Source organism: Oryza glaberrima, chromosome 2 (genome assembly GCF_000147395.1).
Source record: "Oryza glaberrima chromosome 2, OglaRS2, whole genome shotgun sequence".
Lineage (NCBI taxonomy): Eukaryota > Viridiplantae > Streptophyta > Magnoliopsida > Poales > Poaceae > Oryza > Oryza glaberrima.
Window position 1 is genome coordinate 19,178,555 of NC_068327.1, and position 16,906 is coordinate 19,195,460.

Sequence of the window (16,906 nt, forward strand, 5' to 3'; positions counted from 1 at the left end):
GCGTCCTCCAACTATAAAACCGGGTGGAGACCATGTGCTCTAACTATCGAACCAGTACAAACCAGTGTTTGAAACCGATTGAAGATAAAGAGTAAATTGACTCACGTAAAACGAAAAAACCATTATCACATAATTAATTATGTTTTAGTTATTATTACAAATTTGACAAATAGATATATTTGATATTTTAAAGCAACTTCTATATAGAAAATGTAATGCATTGTGCATGTTCTTTTCTCATTAAGATTAATATTTTACTTCGATTTTCGTTAGTTTTTCAAACGACAAAAGGTGCATTTGCAAGCACTTAACAGTAGAATTTTCCATAAACTATTTTTCCTAGATGATTACATTTTTCCAATGGTAGATCATATATAAAATGTACTCCATCCGTTTCACAATATAAGTCATTCTAGCATTTCTCATATTCATATTGATATTAATGAATCTAGATAGATAGATAATGAATCTAGACATATATATCTATCTAGATTCATTAACATCAATATAAATATGGGAAATGCTAGAATGACTCACATTATAAAATGGAGGAAGTAACAACAGTAAGTACACAAATAACCATTCTGAATAGAAAAACAAACTGAGAATACATAATAGACATATAAATCCCATTTTATGATAGCACCTTGTTTGATATGTATAGACATTAAACCAGGGAGTATAAATATTAAGAGTATGCGATGTCTTGGAGGATGCATTATCTACTAGGTTGAACTTCACGCACTGATCAGTGGAGCAACACGAGTGATAGGGCACACACATAGGCTAGTGAGTTTAGCTGCAACCATTCCAGGTGCCTCTTGCATATCAAGGTCCTTGGATGCCATTTCGTCGGGCAATTTCCAATCAAAATGGTAAAGGAGGCTAGCTAGGGGTAGCTCTATGTTGGCTATCCCAAGGTTTATACCTGGACAAATTCTACGACCGGAACCAAATGGAAGGTACTCAAAAGTATTCCCTTTGTAGTCCATATCACTATTTTCAAACCTCTCTGGCTTGAACTCCTCAGGGTCTTCCCAATACTTAGGGTCCCTGCCCAATGCCCACACATTGACAAACACACATGTACCTTTCAACACATCATAGCCCATAACCTTGCATGTCTCACGGCATCTATGGGGCACTAGGAGGGGTCCAGGGCAATGCAATCGTAAGGTCTCCTTGATCACCATTTTTAGATAGTTTAGCCCAACAATATCATCCTCAGTGACTGTGACCTTCCCTTGGAGGGCTTGGCGCACCTCGGCTTGTACTTTTGTCATTACTCTTGGCCACCGAATAAGCTCTGCCATGATCCAGATCATCACTGTGGCTGATGTCTCGCTACCCCCTGAAAACATGTCCTGTAATAGTTTTTTTGTTTGTTAGGTATATGATATTTTTTCAACTCATAGGTCATAGATAGTTGCACAATGTATAACCTAATCTTTTAGTGATAAGTATCATGAAATTTAATTCTACTAAAGCACAATGTATAACTAAATTTACAGAAATTTGTTGTGACTTTGAATAGATTGTTTCTATATTTGTCATTTTACCAATATGTGCTTTTCGTTTGGTTTATGTCAAATTTTTAAGTCAAATCTACCATACCAATTTTATGTATAACTAAGTACTTTAAATTTAATTGGTAGTTAAGATTTTGAAAGTTTGACTAGAGATTATCTATAACACCATGACCGTAATTTTTTATTTCATAGGTTTTCTGCCTTCTAGTTATCTAGATATATCCGACACCCTAGTCGCATATATACACGATGGAATTATATATAGTAGATAGTATATCAATCTTTACTTTAACTCAGATGCAGCGAAATGTTGCACCGACATTTATGATAGCCACTGGATCCCTCTCGTGCTTGATCTATATCATAACTGTTTATTACTCATGCACATGTGAACTTCTATATCAATGGTTATAGAACTCAAAATATGGACCTTTCATAAACTGTAAGTACATGATTTTGAAATTGTTTTCTCAAGCTTTTTTTTAATTATGCCAAAGTTTCCTGCTGCAACGTGCAAGATATTCACAAGTTTATAAGAGGCTGTTTGGTTGAAGGGACTAAAATTTAATCCCTGTCATATCGGATGTTTGGACACTAATTAGAAGTATTAAACGTAGACTATTGACAAAACTTATTCCATAACCCCGGAATAATTCGCGAGACGAATCTATTGAGCCTAATTAATCCATGATTAGCCTATGTGATGCTACAGTAAACATGTGCTAATTATGAATTAATTAGGCTTAAAAAAATACCTCGCGAATTAGCTCTCATTTATGCAATTAGTTTTGTAGTTAGTCTTTGTTTAATGCTCTAAATTAGCGTCCAAACATCCGATGTAACAGTGACTAAAGTTTAGTCCCTGGATCCAAACACCACCTAAATTCTTATCCAACAACAAAAAAGGACTTATGTAGACTAGAAGATTATGTTATGATCCAAACTTTTGAAGTATCACAAGAAAATAATTAATGATATGGGCCTAATTTAGTAATAAATACATAAAGTATGTTCTATTTATGTGGAACCTAGTCAGCAGCATGTTCGTTCGCACATGGTACATATTTTTAAAAATAATAACTGATATTTATTAACTTGAGTTTACAAATATCAAACAAATGTTATTGAGACTCAAAACTGACCACAATATAATTCGTTATTACTTAGTTTCAAATTTTCGAAATTGTTAAATCACCAAAACAGAACTAAGTGAGGTTTATGATTCATCAAACTTAGTCACCAACTCAATGTTATTTGGCTGTTCAGTTTATTAATTCTGCCTTTCAGATTTAATCAATAAAGAAAATAACATAATCAAAACTACAGACTGAGTACCACTTAATTTTCGTTAATTATAAATTTCAGAATTATTAAATCTAAAAAAAGACTACGATTGTGATTTCAAACGATGTGCAGCTTGATATTCATTAGTTCTGGAATTTTGTAATTATTCAAATCATCAAACTATAATTGAGATTCTAGACTATGTATAACTATTAATTAATCTAAAATTTTAGAATTATGTTCAGATAATATATTCCACTCATCAGATTTATAATATTCAATGTTTATGAAAATATTTGGTCAAATTTTTAACTTTTACCAAAAAATTTCCTTAAAGGGGAAGTTTTAATAAAATGGTACACATAGATTTTCTCAAAAAATATTATCGTAATATCTTAGACTTAACTTCGAATATAGAATTGATGGTCACACTTTTATTATAAGTGCAATGTATTTATGACTAAATGGGATATAACTAAGAGTACGAACTTGTACGGCTTGGTATTTATTAATTCATATATAGATATATCGATATATTCTTTGGTGGAAGGCCTTGATCATACATTTGATAGATGGACATGTATGATTTTTTTTCTTTCTAGGTTAACATGATAATTTATATATTTTATTATTATGATTGATGCTAGATTTTCTAGCTTTTTTGAGGAATTTTTTCTAGCCTTTTTACCTTCTAGGATTGATGTGGGCCTCAAATCTATCTATGATATGTATATCTATCTATCTATTACAATGATGATAAAAAAAATTACACTTGCTGTTGTGGAGAGGTTATAAATTCTCGCATTATTTAAAGAAAAAGAGAATGATAATTGGCACTCCAATTGGATAAATCTAAATTATGCTTCATCTATTTCATATTATAAATCGTTTTGACTTTTTTTTCACTTAAACTTAGTTAAGATTGACTAAATTTATAGAAAAAGTAAACAACATATAAAATACCTTATTAGATTCATTAAATCTAGCATTGAATATATTTTGATAATATGTTTGTTTTCGACTATAAATGCTATTATATTTTTCTATAAACTTAGTTAAATTTAAAAAATTAACTAAGAAGAGATTCTAAATGATTTATAATATGAACTAATATAACATAAAAGAACATATAATGTGAGGGCAATCTTACAAACAGAAGCACGACGATGATTTCATTTGTGATCGGGATCGGCGTGCCGCCTTCCTTCTGCAGCCCTAGCAGGACGCTGAGGAAGCAGTCTTTCCCTGCAGCTGCAGCAGCTGCCTCGTCGCCGCCGCCGCCGCCGCTCCCCATGCACCCCTCGTGCTCCCGGACGATGTCTGCTATGATCCGCTCTATCCTCTTCCGGCTCGCGAGACCCCTCCGCGGGGCCGCGCCCAGCATCCGCGCGAGCCTGGACGACGGGAAGAGGTCGGCGACGGTGAGCCAGGTCAGCTGGTTCTTGGCCTCGTGGAGCGCGCCCAGGAACTCGTCCCGGTACCTGCACCGGCCGCCGACGGAGCACCTCATCACGACGTCGTTGACGAGCCTCCCGAGCCTCTCGGTGAGGTCCACGGCGGCGGCGCCGCCGCCGGCCAGCTCCCGCACGAGGCGCGCCACCTCGTCCTCGCGGACGCGGCTGAACGACCTCACCCGGGTGGCCGTCAGGAGCTCCTGCGTGCACAGCTTGCGCAGCTGCCGCCACCGCTCGCCGTACGGGGAGAAGAAGATGTCGCTGGCGTCGAAGGAGACCGTCGCGACGGTGCTGGTGACGTGGCGGTCGGCGAACCTGAGGTCCTGGTTCCTGAGGATCTCCCGCGCGGCCTCCGGCGTCGACGCCACCACCGCGGGCACCTCGCCCAGCCACAGCTGCATCAGGGGCCCGTGCTTCTGCGACAGAGCGCGCAGCGCCCTGTGGGTGTTCGGGTTGCTGGCGAGATGGTGGATGCTGCCGATCACCGGCAGCGTCCATGGTCCCGGGGGAAGGTTCAGCCTGGGCTTCTTGGAAATCGAGACCAGCTTGGAGAGGAGGATGGCGAGGAGCATGGACAAGGCCAGAGATAGTAGTATCGTCTTGTCCTCCATGTTTACTGGTAGGAGAGGTAACTGCTTAACTTGGGGAGACAGCTCAATTTTGTGAAGGATCGTGTCTTGTATTTATAGTCCACGACACTAGAATCTACAGGTCAAACAGGATAAAGCCATAAAGGTTATGTACTAATCAAATCTATCAACATCGATTACTTCTATATCAATATATACCAGATTAACATCAATTACTTCGATATCAATACCAGAGACTTAAGTAAAAAAATTTGCCTCTCGCATCGTCCTCCTCACGGGCCGGTGGCTCGGGAGGTGACAACACCGTCACCACCTCCCTCCCCCTCCCCCCTTTTCTGCCTCGCCGCCGCCGCCTGAGCGGGCGCCAGCAAAACCGTGCGGCCACAGGGATGGCGGCAGCGAGACTTCTTCCTTCTCTCACTCTGCACTTGGACAGCTAGGGGAGCTGTTCGGGGCAGCGGCGGCGGCGACAGCTAGCTAGATCCGCACAGTTCCAGTCCGAATCTGACGGGGTGGCGGTGGGCGGCAGGGCTAAGTGGTGGTGACGGCGGCGACGACTAAGGTTGGCGGCGACAGAGCCCTTGCCCAGATCCACGTCGTTTCCGACCAGGTCTGGCGGGGTGGCGGCGGCGACTACTGGTGGTGGCAGCGGGAGTGCGCTGGGACGCAAGGCCGGCTGGAGCAGCGTCAGCACCGGCGGGCCGGCGAGGCAATGACAGCGGTGCGGCGTCGGTGAAATAGTCAATAGGAAAAAAACCATAGAAAAAAACAATTTTTGTAACAACTTTCTCGCATAAAATCATTTCTGGCGGCCTATTTCTATTGGTGTGATGAACAGAAAAAAATCATGTTGGCACCAAATCAGAAATAACCATCAGTCTTCTCAAAAAGAAATAACCATCGATGTGCTGTGTGCACCATCATAAATTTTGGCTTTCAAGAAGAAAAATAACCGAGTTCAAATTGAGTACAAATTAATATTTACTAATTTTAAATTTTATTAAATCATCATAAAACTATGATTGAGACTCCAAACTAGATACAATTTCCTATTTATAAACTCTAATTGTTTTGGAATTACCAACTCATCAAAAACTATAATTGTGACTTGTGAGGCTCTAGGCTGAGTAGAACTCAATATTCATTAAATCGAAAATTTAGAATTGTTAAATCATGGAAATACTATATTTGAGAGTTCACACCAAGTATAACTTAATCCATTAATTTTGAACATGATAAATCTACACATTAATTTTAAGACGTTCTCAGCTAGCCATAGATTTGATAGATGGACTCATATAATTTTACCTTTTTAAATTAATGTGAGAATTTGGAGTTTTTGTTATTAATGTTTCATGCAACTGTCAGTATTTTCAAATTTGATAGTGTCTAAGCCTCGTCACTGGTGAATTCCGGAAGAATATTATACTGTGACATTGGCGAGCTAAACTAAGTCCGTATTGTCAATTTTGTCATCCCTCGTGGGTTTACCTTGGGGACAAGGCTGCTAACGGCCATTTCAGTCCCTAATGGTGTTGTTGAGACAAATATTAAAATATCCTGGTCAGACGCCAATGTCCATTTCTCTATGACAATATTTGACTTGAACCGGTTAACAAGCTGGAAAGTTCTTTCACAAAAATGTAGACCTCACTTAAAACAAATTGTTAACCTAAAGTGACGGTCAAGTCATGCTTTCAGTGACATCTGACTCGCCGGCTAGCCCTCGTCTCTGATGTTAGAAGAAGCAAGCTAGCTAGATGTAAAATATAATCTGGCCTAAATTAAACGTTAGTTTGATGACCGTAACAAAAGCTCAATAGTCAATAGTCAATAAACGTGGTATGAATATCTAATGCTAAGGGCGTTGTTACGCCGCAAAAAATTTTTTTATGACGACAGGAATGATTCCATACGGATTCGCGACTATTTGTCTGTACTCTGTACTAGGTCCAACATGCATCTATTCCTCATGCAGAGGATTCCTAATTTCCTGTTTGGATTTTGGAGCTCTCAGATTCTACACGATCGAATTCCACATAAATTACTTCAAGCTAAACAGAATTTATTTACTACAAAGAAAGCCCGAGTGATCGCTGAGTTGTGATCACACCAAAGCCTAAGCTTTTACTTTTCTTTTTACGAACAGGCGACAACGTACCAATTTCATTGAATATAGCGAAAAAAGCCAATAATTGCGAGTGAAGGAAATAAACTGAAAAGGTAGACAATGACCTATGGCAACAACTTTATTAGGCGCTTGTCTCCTGCCATCATCCAAGATCTTATGTTTTCCTTTATTTTTTCGTTATCGGGAACATCTTGGCAAACTCCTTTTGTTGAAAAGACCCTCTAATTTCTCCCTTCCAATTTATTTTTCCAAGAGACTTGGAGAAGTAGGGATCGTGTTCCTTGCTTGGGACGCCTGACGCATTGCAAACGTCTCTCACCACTAGTGGACCGTGGCAGTTGTCGCTCATGATACTGGTTTTAGCGGATCGCATGCAACCTGGAGTATGTTGTTATCATCTACATTCTACACGGAGGCCTAAGTGATTAGCTACAAAAGGCTTTCTAGGACTACGTCTTTTTAAGAGAATAGATGTAATCGTCCGTCCAAAATATAGCTAGTTAGCTATAAATCTGGGAAAAAACTTATCGTTATTGTGTTATTAATTACTCTGGTTTTGGCTATTATGTACACCGTCACTATATCCGTGTCCACATGTACTAATAATAATATTATGAAATATATTAAAACTTTAATATGCACGTAGTTTGTTGGTTATTTTCGAGTTATATTGGTTTAGATTGAAATAAAATTCCATGTGTGTAACAACTTAATAATAATTAATTTTGAGTTTCCAAATTAAACTAATAAAATGCTAAATGGAGAGTTCACTTCATATAATATCATATAATATTTATTATGTCCGAATTTTGAATTATTAAATTTGGGAAAATTAAAGCTAAAGAGTCCATGCTAATGCCGTGTTTTATTTATCATAAATTCTCAATACAATCTACCTAATCAATGGTCATCTCTTCGTTGGTTGACTTAAGAACTTTCTTGGAGTGTGAATTTTTACTGTAGGCATTGATTCAACATTGTTGTATTACTGAATCAAAATACAACAAGAGATCTTGCTTTTAATCATAATAACCCAGTGGAATCTTTTCCCCTTTTTGCTAGAAGAATCATATTCCAACCAAAGACAGAAGAAATTATGTACATCGTCTAAAGTGTAGTACCTATATATACAAATTAGGAGTACAACAATTTGCAGTTACAATGTTCACTACTGCCACTATACTATACAATACCCCCAACCCTGCAGAATCTTTTGCAATAAACTGTCGAACGATACCACTGGTAAAGGCCAAATTTCTGTCTGGTAAAGGCATTTCCCTTAAAAAAAAGAATTGCATATACAGGAATTTTCAAAGCAAGACTCCAAGAGTGGAAAGTGGAGACTCTCTTGGTCCGCTGGTAAAATGTGCGGATGCTGTGCGACCTACAAGCTGACAATTCATACCTCCACTAGACAAACTGACTGTTAGTATCTCCATAATGTTAGTGCTATATTAACATGGAAGTGATTTGTGAGGATTTTCCAGGTGGAGCATTTGCTCAACAACTATCCGGAGTAAGTTTTGATAGCCTGTCTGCTGCAAGCCTCATGGTTTTGGCATTTCCATTCTGTTTGGCAGCAGAACAGAGTAAACTCCAGGCTGAAGCACCAGATTCTGAAGGGACTACACTATCAATGAAATGCTCTGCTTCCTTGAACATGCCAGCACGGCCCAAAACCTCAATCATGTGGGAGTAATGCTCCTCTGAAGGTTGTATTTTGTAAACCTCGGTCATGGATACAAAGAACTGGAAAGCTTCATTTACAAGGCCGATTTCCGCACAGGCCTTCAGCACCGATAAGAATGCTAGGGAATTTGGTGATTTCTCCTTCCTTAACATCTGCACAAACAGGCGAATGGCTGTCTCTGGACAACCATTTTCTACACTAGCCATGATTATTGAGGTCCAAGAAGAAGAATTCCTGCCTGAAGTATTTCTGAAGGCCTCAAATGCATGTGTGAGGCTACCACAACCTGAATACATGTCGATAAGGTAATCGCACATACAGCCTGTAGAAGAAAGTCCACGCTTCATAAGGTAGGCGTGTGCTTGCAACCCTTCAGGAAGATGTGCTTTCTTTCCACAAGAACTCAAGATAAGACATGCAGTTGGGTAGTCAAGCACCCCACCAGAACGTTGGATTACATGAAAAAGATTAAGTATTCCAAGATGATCACCAAGTTCAGCAAACTCTTGAAACAGCGTACCCCAAGAAATTTCACTATTTGAGAGTGACAAGCACAAGCGAAGGGCCTGGTTGAACTGTCCTTCTCTTAAGTAAAAGCTAATCAGGCTTCTCAGAACAGAATCACTGGTTCCATAACCATTTCTGATCGAGTTGCTATGGATTTCCATTCCACTTACAACATCCCCAAGAGCCATGCATGCTGTAAGTACAGATGTGTATGTAAATTCATTAGGTTGTACATGCTCCAACTGCATTGTCCGAAACAAATGGATCGCTCTTTCAAACTGACCGTTCAAACAGCTGCCTGATATTATAGCGGACCATGCAACTGTGCAAGGATCCTTAGTTCTCGAGAATAGAATATGTGCTTCCTCCAAAGAACCGCATTTAGCATACATGTCAACCAATGAACTGGTCACAAAAGGATCCGGATTCACATCAAACTTTAATACGCAGGCATGTAGCATCCGTCCTGCAGCCAAATCAAGATCAGAAGCACATGACTTCAAACTGCTGGCCACAATGAACTGATCCAGCTTTCCCTGTACCGATAAATAGTACTTAAGCATTCTCAAAGGTAACATAGACCGGCTCTTGCGCAGAGTGGCCCAATTGACATACATATCCATGAGAGCACTCATGACATACTTATCCGAGTCCAAACCAGCCCTAATGAGGTAACCATGAATTTCCCTGCCATAATCAAAAGCACACCTTCTAGTAATAACATGCAAAATACTGCCCAGTGTATACTCATCGCATTCTGCGCATTTGTACATCAGGTCCCGGAAATGAACCAAAGCCTCCTCATCACACAGGTTGTCCGCATAGCATTGGATGACAATATTCCAAGAAACCAAGTCCTTCGCATTCATCTCATCAAACACTTTCTGCATCAGCTGCAATTCCCTGCACCTACCATAGAACTCGATCAGGCAGTTCTCCAAGAATTCACTGGGAACGAATCCTGACTTGATCATGTAGCAATGCAGCTGATATCCCAAACGGACATGGCCCAAGCTGGAAGCTGCTCGGAGTGCAACAGAGAAAGTGTACGCATCACATGAAACGCCACCATGGATCATTTCCAGGAACAGCATTAGCGCCTGAGTGTCGCAGCCGTTTTCAGTGTAGGCGCTGAGCATTGAAGTCCAAGAAACCGAATCCGGCGCGGCAATACCACTGAACACCTTCTCGGCGCAACCCAACGACCGGCAGCTCGCGTACATCGTGACGAGGCCGTTCGCCACGAAGAGGTCGGCCCCGACGTACCCCATCTTGGCTGCGGCGGCGTGGACCTGCCTTCCGACGCCGAGGCTCCCGGCGGCTGCGCAGGCGCGCAGCGCGACGGAGAAGACGAACGCGTCGGGCCTCAGCGGCCACTCCACCATGCGGAGCAGCAGGTCCAGCGCCTCGGAGGCCGGCCCGTGCGTGGCGTACCCTGACATCAGCACGGTCCAGGCGACGAGCGACCTGTCCCGCGGCAGCATTGCGTCGAACGCCTGACGCGCGGGCTGCATGCGGCCGGCGCGCGCGTGCGCGCGCATGAGCAAGAGCTGCGGGGCGGCATCTGGTACAGTTTCCGCAGATCTGTGGGGGACGGCGTGTGCCACGCCTACGCAGACGCGAGAAGAGCGCGAGAGCGAGGAGGGAGGAGGAGGAGGAAGCGCCATTGGAGGCTGCTCTGCCTCTGCGACGAGAGACGAAAGATTCGAATGGAGTGGCCAGGAAGAAGGGTGGGGATAAGGTGGAGATGGGCCTAACTATGGGCCTCTCGGGCTTACATTTGAGCCCATCAAATGCTAGGCTGTATAGGAATAAGTTAACTTTAGGTCCCTCATATTGACGACGAGTTTGAATCACATCCCTAAACCTCAAAACCGAGTACAACACATCCCCACCTTTTAATACCGGTGTAAATATAGTTCTAAGGCAGTATTGAAAACGGTTTTGGATGACGTGGCACCACAAGAAAAATAAAAAATCAGGTGGGTCCCACATGTAAGTGAAACAACCATCTTCTTTTTATCCCCTCTCTCACTCTGTCAAGTGGCGGCGCATCGCCATCGCCGGAACAAGGGACTGGTCCACCGCGGCGGTGGAGCCGCGAGGGAGGATCTAGAGTGTAACAAGTGGGGGGCGTTGGGCCCCACTTTATTTTGCAGCGAGTGGGGGCAAATGCCCACTTGACACGTTTTACTTCCTTAGTCTACCTAAGCGATAGATCTTTGACCTCCACTCATGCTATTTTCTGCCTCCGCCCTGCGTGGAGGACGTTGTCGGTGGCTGGTGGGCAGAAAACGAATGGCGACAATAACGACGCATAGCATAAGCGCGGAGGATGCTATTTTCTGCCTCCGCCCCTGCGAGGAGGACGTTGTCGGTGGCTGGTGGGCGGAAAACGAATGGCGACAATAACGACGTATAGCATAAGCGCGGAGGATGCACACTCTGTGGATACTGCTCGGCTTCAATGTCGGACTGTTCAGTGTCATCGTCCTCGTCATGTTGCTGCTCTCTTGGGGCGAGCTCCGCATCCACATCGGATCCACGTCCCCGTCTCGTTCAGCATCTTCACCGCCCCCTAAGCATCATTGTAAGCAGAGCGAATTAATGTGTCTTGATCTTGCTAATTAGTGACTCGATCATCAACAAGCTGACATGTTTTTGGTTGGTGTTTTGCAGTGGCTAGTGATCCAGACGATGAGCGTGGAGTTCAGGCCATTCTCGTTGTCCTTTTTCCTGCTGCTCAACGCGGCTATCTGGTTCGCGTATGGCGCTTCCCAATGTGCTGGGTTTCGTGTTCGGCGTGGTGTTGATGGCGTTTACATGGTGTACCGGAGCAAGAAGCCACCGACGGCGGTGGCAATGTCAGTACCTTTGTGCTAAAATATAGTTACTTAATTACCTTTCTTGTTTAAATTTTAGGACAGAGGGAAGTAAGCAAATAATACTTCACATCCTCATATTGGAATAGGGTAATATAATTTCAAGAGGTTTTACGGTGTTTGCACTTTTTTAAGGTAAAATTCCAATGCTTCACAATAAAAGGCACCACTTAAAAGGTATTTAAACACTGGCACAAGTAATTAGGTAGTAAGGGTAAAAAGATATTTTTCTATTAGATAGAGAAGGGTATAATTATCACAAGTATTAGTTATAGGCACATAGGTACCGCATCGGTACCGGTAGTTATCATCTCCGGTACGTTATTTATGTGTTCTTTTTTAGATTTACATTTTTTTCTTAAGAACAGATCCACCCGGTAATCATCCATTACGTTAGTTACATGTTTTATAGAATTCACTAATTAACAAAATTTTATATGTCTTAGGGAATTAAATAACTTATTTTATAATGTGATGCGTACACCTAGATTTTAATATTGACCCGAAAATAACCATCTCCCTGATTCACCTCTCATCTGATAATATGAAAACCACCCCCTGATTGCATGTCCATTTAATGGGCATATATGTGCAAGCATGCAGTCCACGGATTGCATACCATTTTAGAAGGCTGGCAATTGCCGTAACATCCGCACCACATGCGAAATATCCAGAGATATGTTTGTCTTTGCCTCCTATAGTTTTTCTTTTATCAGAGCTGTAGATTACACAAATGCTCAACCATGATGACCGTGTCTCCTTGCGAGTGCACCTATTCAAACCCTCAAAGAAAAATGGGGAAGGAGAACTCATTCTAGTCTTTTATATGAATGAAATTGTGAGCTATGTAAATCACTAATCAATGGCGTAAATGTAATCTTAGCATATTCGTTTCGCCTTTCCATTGACCGGTCGACCTCGTCTCCGCTTCAATCCTCAACCATGTTGGCAGTTCTCCCTCTGGTTTTTTCTAGTGAACCAATTCATAAGTTTCAAATCTAGTAAGAATGAAGCGATGCGAGAGAAGTAAAAGAAGATACAACCTTTTTTTTTGTGTAGATCTAATCGATGCCTAGCTAGATTTACATTTTCTCTAACGTACAGTACCGATCAATGAAGCAAGGTATTCAATTCGGCGATAATGGCAATATTTCACTAATTAATTACTCCACTGCCATTGGTTACGATAATTTTTATTCGAACCCTGCTATACACACAAAGAAATCTGTACGAAATTCGTACGAAAACTACCTACTTACGTGATTTCCATGGCTAGAACACTATAAGCCCACACAAGATCACAGGCCTACAACACTCTAGATTATTCAATAAGAAAAGCCCATATCAAATTGACAGGTTCAATATCATGCTACTCATTCAGACTTCAAAGCTTCGCTTGAGTGAAGATGCAGAAAGCAAGGATAGAATAAATTTAATCAGTTCTAAAAAATTCAATTCAATCAAGCATATGAGCTAGGTGGCGGCTATATGCCTATGCCTCACCGCCTCGGCTGCCGCCACAATACGAGCAGTAAATATTGGGTTGCTTCCTGCATAGTAGGTAGGATCTACCATGCCCACACTAATAATAAATCATACATTGATGCACCGATGTACTTGTTTGATATGCTAACTGATCACTTCGATGCTGCAAAGGACAATATATATTAGTTGTGTGGTAGTCGATAGTGATATGAGCATGCAGTAGTAATTCCTCAATATGATTTAAACACGATTTACTTGTTTATAGTTTGAACATATGCAGCCTGTGTATAGATTTTCGTAGCACATGGTTTTACAGACAAGTAGAGATATAACTCTTGCTTTTTCGTTTGCACCATACGTGGGCCTGTATTTGTTACAGGCTTAGGTACTTGCAAGATGATTATAGAGCATACAAGCCGAAAAGACAGGCTGCATGTGCTCTTCGTACATGTTTCGTAACAAAAAAGTTTCGTACGTATAGACTTTTCCTTTTTATTCCATACCTTACCATTCTCTTGATCAATAGTCCACATTACTCCACCTCTCAATACCTCTAAGCACCTTGCAAACACCGTAAAACCTCTATATAATTTTACTTTGATTTTCTAGGGAGCAAATCTCCACCAAAAGAACTTATTAGACGCTCATCGTCTGACCGACTTGAAACAGGTGAAATTCTATGTAGCATACATAGAATTTACCATTTTTGTTGCCGCGAGACCGTTTTGACTTTCTGAATCAATACATAGGATTTCTCCCTAATTTAATATGTTATTGGTTTAACAATGTTGCATGGTTGTATCAATAGTTTCAGGTTCTTGTGAGGATTAAAACACTAGTGTCCTTTCCTGTCAGAACAAAAAAAACGTGCAACAGCAAATCTGTTAACGAATGAAAAGGACGACATAGCATTTCGGAAGATGAAACAAACCTATAGAGGATCGAGCAACAATCATGTGAGGAATTCGACTGCGTATATTTCGAAACCATGCGGATCGGACTGGATTTATTCATAATTCGGATTTCAACTGCTACACTGGCCGGCAACAGATAACCATATTGCAACACTGCTATGATGCAGATCACACAAGCTAAGACTGCACTCCCCGTTTACTAGAGGCTAAATGCAAAGACAGTAAATCAATCGCTTGGAGTTCAATTTCCAGATGCCAATGCAAGCATTATGTGTGATCATCAAGCATCAGCCTTGGCCGGAGCTGCTTCTGGAGCAGCAGGAGCAGGAGGAGCAGCAGCAGCAGCAGCAGCGATGGCAGGTGCTTCTGCCGCGGTGGTGGTAGGTGGAGCAGCTTCAGCTTCAGCTTCTGCTGTTGCCGGAGCAGGAGCAGGAGCAGCTGCGGAATCCGAAGCGGCTTCTGCAGCCTCCCAGAAGGAGGTCTTCTTCCCCGTCTTTGAGACCGTCTGGAAAACGTCTTCTGGCTTGACATTGCCCTTCACCGTCACCTTCTGCTGCTCCATGTCTATGTCGAAGGTCTCCACGCCTGGTTCCATGAGATATATCGAGCATAAGCAATTGTGATCGTTGGATAATTTACACTATATGGTATTCTGATTTAGTTCAGTAATTAGATGTCTGGATTTCCCGGCTATGGATTAATGATTGATCAGTTTCTTCACCTCAAGTTGACCATTGCGGCCAGCTAGCCGTTGCTGACCACACGTCAGTTTCGTTGTTGTTAAACAGATTTTGATCAAACAGTTTTCAAATATCACTAATAAATAAATAAATAAATAAATAAAACATTCTTTAGTCTTGGAACAAAAACACAGTTTCAGCTCAGAGAAATTAGTCACCTTCCATTTTTGTGAGAACTCTCCTTACGGCTCCGGCACAACCTTGGCATGACATACCGACCTTGAGGACAACAGTCTGCATATCATATGAGATTGAACATTTTTATTATCTTGTATTCTGACATTGCCGTTTAGCAGACCAACAAGCATAAATTTTGTATCTAACAAGGGGACTCATGGCCAAAATTCAGCAAAATTCTCTGTATCTAACAAGAACCTAACTTCAGCAACCTCATGGCCTACAGCCTACTTCTTTGTATCTGAAACTCATCCAGAAAAACAAACAAAAAAAAAAGAAGCAAAACGAGAAATTTCATCTATTCCTCCTACTCCATCCTACTGACTGCATCTATGCAATCTGAGAAGGCGTGGAAGGAGATTGTTACCTCAGCGGCCATGGTTCACGGCAGTAGGAACAAGAAGCAGCAGCAGCAAAAAGAACAGGACTCGAATTCGGTAGATAACTTGGGGTAGCTTCATGGATCGGAGGACCCTTAAATAGACAAGATGATGCGTAGCGAGGAAGCAGAAGACGGTGACCGGTGCCCGGTGGGTGGACGTGCACCAAACACGCATAAAGCCCGGGAGAAAAGCCACCCCCACCCCCATCCTCCTCACAAACGGATCGATGTGAGGTTTTCTCTTTCTGTAGATGCCCTGATCTGGGCTAAACTAAAGCCATCCTGCTTTGGTTGAGGCTGGGTAGTGTGTAGTACAACTAGTACACGAAGTACAACACATCTTTCTTCTCCCATTGTGTAGTACAGATGTACAATTTCTGCTTGTAATCAGTTTGCAACAAATAAGATCACCTCCCGCTTGCCCAAAAAAGTTGCGAGATTCTCAAGTTTTTGGAGTGCTTATCGCTTTGCCCATTTGCTGCTGCTGCTACTGACATTTTGGTATCCGATATTCTCATATTCTGATCAGACACCTTACCAGTTATTTCACCCCATGTCACCAGGTTTTCCTCTTTCATGCTTTTCCTCTTTTGATTAATTACAGTTTTTCACCTCATGTTCGTTTCATCTGTTTGAGCTTATTTGTTTATTTATTTCATCCTGTTGTGGTAACGTTGTCAGAGCATGGCAAAGCATTTTGGTTGATTGATTTTAGTGATGATCACAGAAAAATATCCTGGGTTCTCGAAGTCATATGGGTTGAAATATACAGTCGTCTCCAAGCTGGAGTTTGGCATCCCATGTTCTCCTTTTTGTCACTTGCATCACCGGTTCATTTAATTGCATCTAGCGAGTTCTGTTAATCGCACTGCACATTTTAAGGATATATTCACATGCTGCCAACTGCCTAAGCAGGCTGAGAATCAGAGCGCGCTGGATTTTGTGGTGCCTAGGCCAAGAGGAATTGGGACCCAGCTGGTTTTAGGCTAGTTGATCGGCCGATTTGTCTGGGAGAAGCAATCATGCGAGAGCATTTCGCCGGTGCTAACGGTATCAGCACTAGCATCGGGCTTACGTAGCCGAATTGCACTCAAATAAATTAATCTTAGAAAGAATTAAGATGCGCATGTAGCCATGATAG

At 41.7% G+C, this 16,906-nt stretch overlaps 3 protein-coding genes across 3 annotated transcripts; all 3 read right to left on the reverse strand.

The window, feature by feature from the left end:
* Nucleotides 1–678: 678 nt before the first annotated feature.
* LOC127764077 (ent-isokaurene C2/C3-hydroxylase-like) lies at nucleotides 679–4,900 on the reverse strand. Its single transcript, XM_052288902.1, has 2 exons — nucleotides 3,964–4,900; nucleotides 679–1,364 (listed from the first exon to the last, which is right to left on the reverse strand). The coding sequence occupies exons 1-2, from the start codon at nucleotides 4,876–4,878 to the stop codon at nucleotides 738–740; spliced, it is 1,542 nt and encodes a 513-aa protein (XP_052144862.1). The 5' UTR covers nucleotides 4,879–4,900; the 3' UTR covers nucleotides 679–737.
* A 3,080-nt stretch (nucleotides 4,901–7,980) lies between these two features.
* On the reverse strand, nucleotides 7,981–10,866 carry LOC127761490 (pentatricopeptide repeat-containing protein At3g63370, chloroplastic-like). Its single transcript, XM_052285787.1, has one exon. The coding sequence runs from the start codon at nucleotides 10,850–10,852 to the stop codon at nucleotides 8,489–8,491; it is 2,364 nt and encodes a 787-aa protein (XP_052141747.1). The 5' UTR covers nucleotides 10,853–10,866; the 3' UTR covers nucleotides 7,981–8,488.
* A 3,662-nt stretch (nucleotides 10,867–14,528) lies between these two features.
* LOC127764150 (copper transport protein ATX1-like) lies at nucleotides 14,529–15,911 on the reverse strand. The gene is made up of 3 exons (XM_052288983.1): nucleotides 15,751–15,911; nucleotides 15,365–15,440; nucleotides 14,529–15,051 (listed from the first exon to the last, which is right to left on the reverse strand). Exons 1-3 carry the CDS (start codon nucleotides 15,760–15,762, stop codon nucleotides 14,747–14,749), a joined length of 393 nt encoding a protein of 130 aa, XP_052144943.1. The 5' UTR covers nucleotides 15,763–15,911; the 3' UTR covers nucleotides 14,529–14,746.
* Between the last annotated feature and the right edge of the window lie 995 nt (nucleotides 15,912–16,906).

Coding starts and splice junctions, on each gene's coding strand:
- LOC127764077 (XM_052288902.1), bottom strand. CDS start 4,878: ATGGAGGACAAGACGATACTACTATCTCTGGCCTTGTCCATGCTCCTC. Junction 1,365..3,963: donor TCATCGTCGTGCTTCTGTTT/GTAAGATTGCCC, acceptor AAACTATTACAG/GACATGTTTTCAGGGGGTAG.
- LOC127761490 (XM_052285787.1), bottom strand. CDS start 10,852: ATGGCGCTTCCTCCTCCTCCTCCCTCCTCGCTCTCGCGCTCTTCTCGC.
- LOC127764150 (XM_052288983.1), bottom strand. Junction 15,052..15,364: donor AGTTCTCACAAAAATGGAAG/GTGACTAATTTC, acceptor TCATGGAACCAG/GCGTGGAGACCTTCGACATA.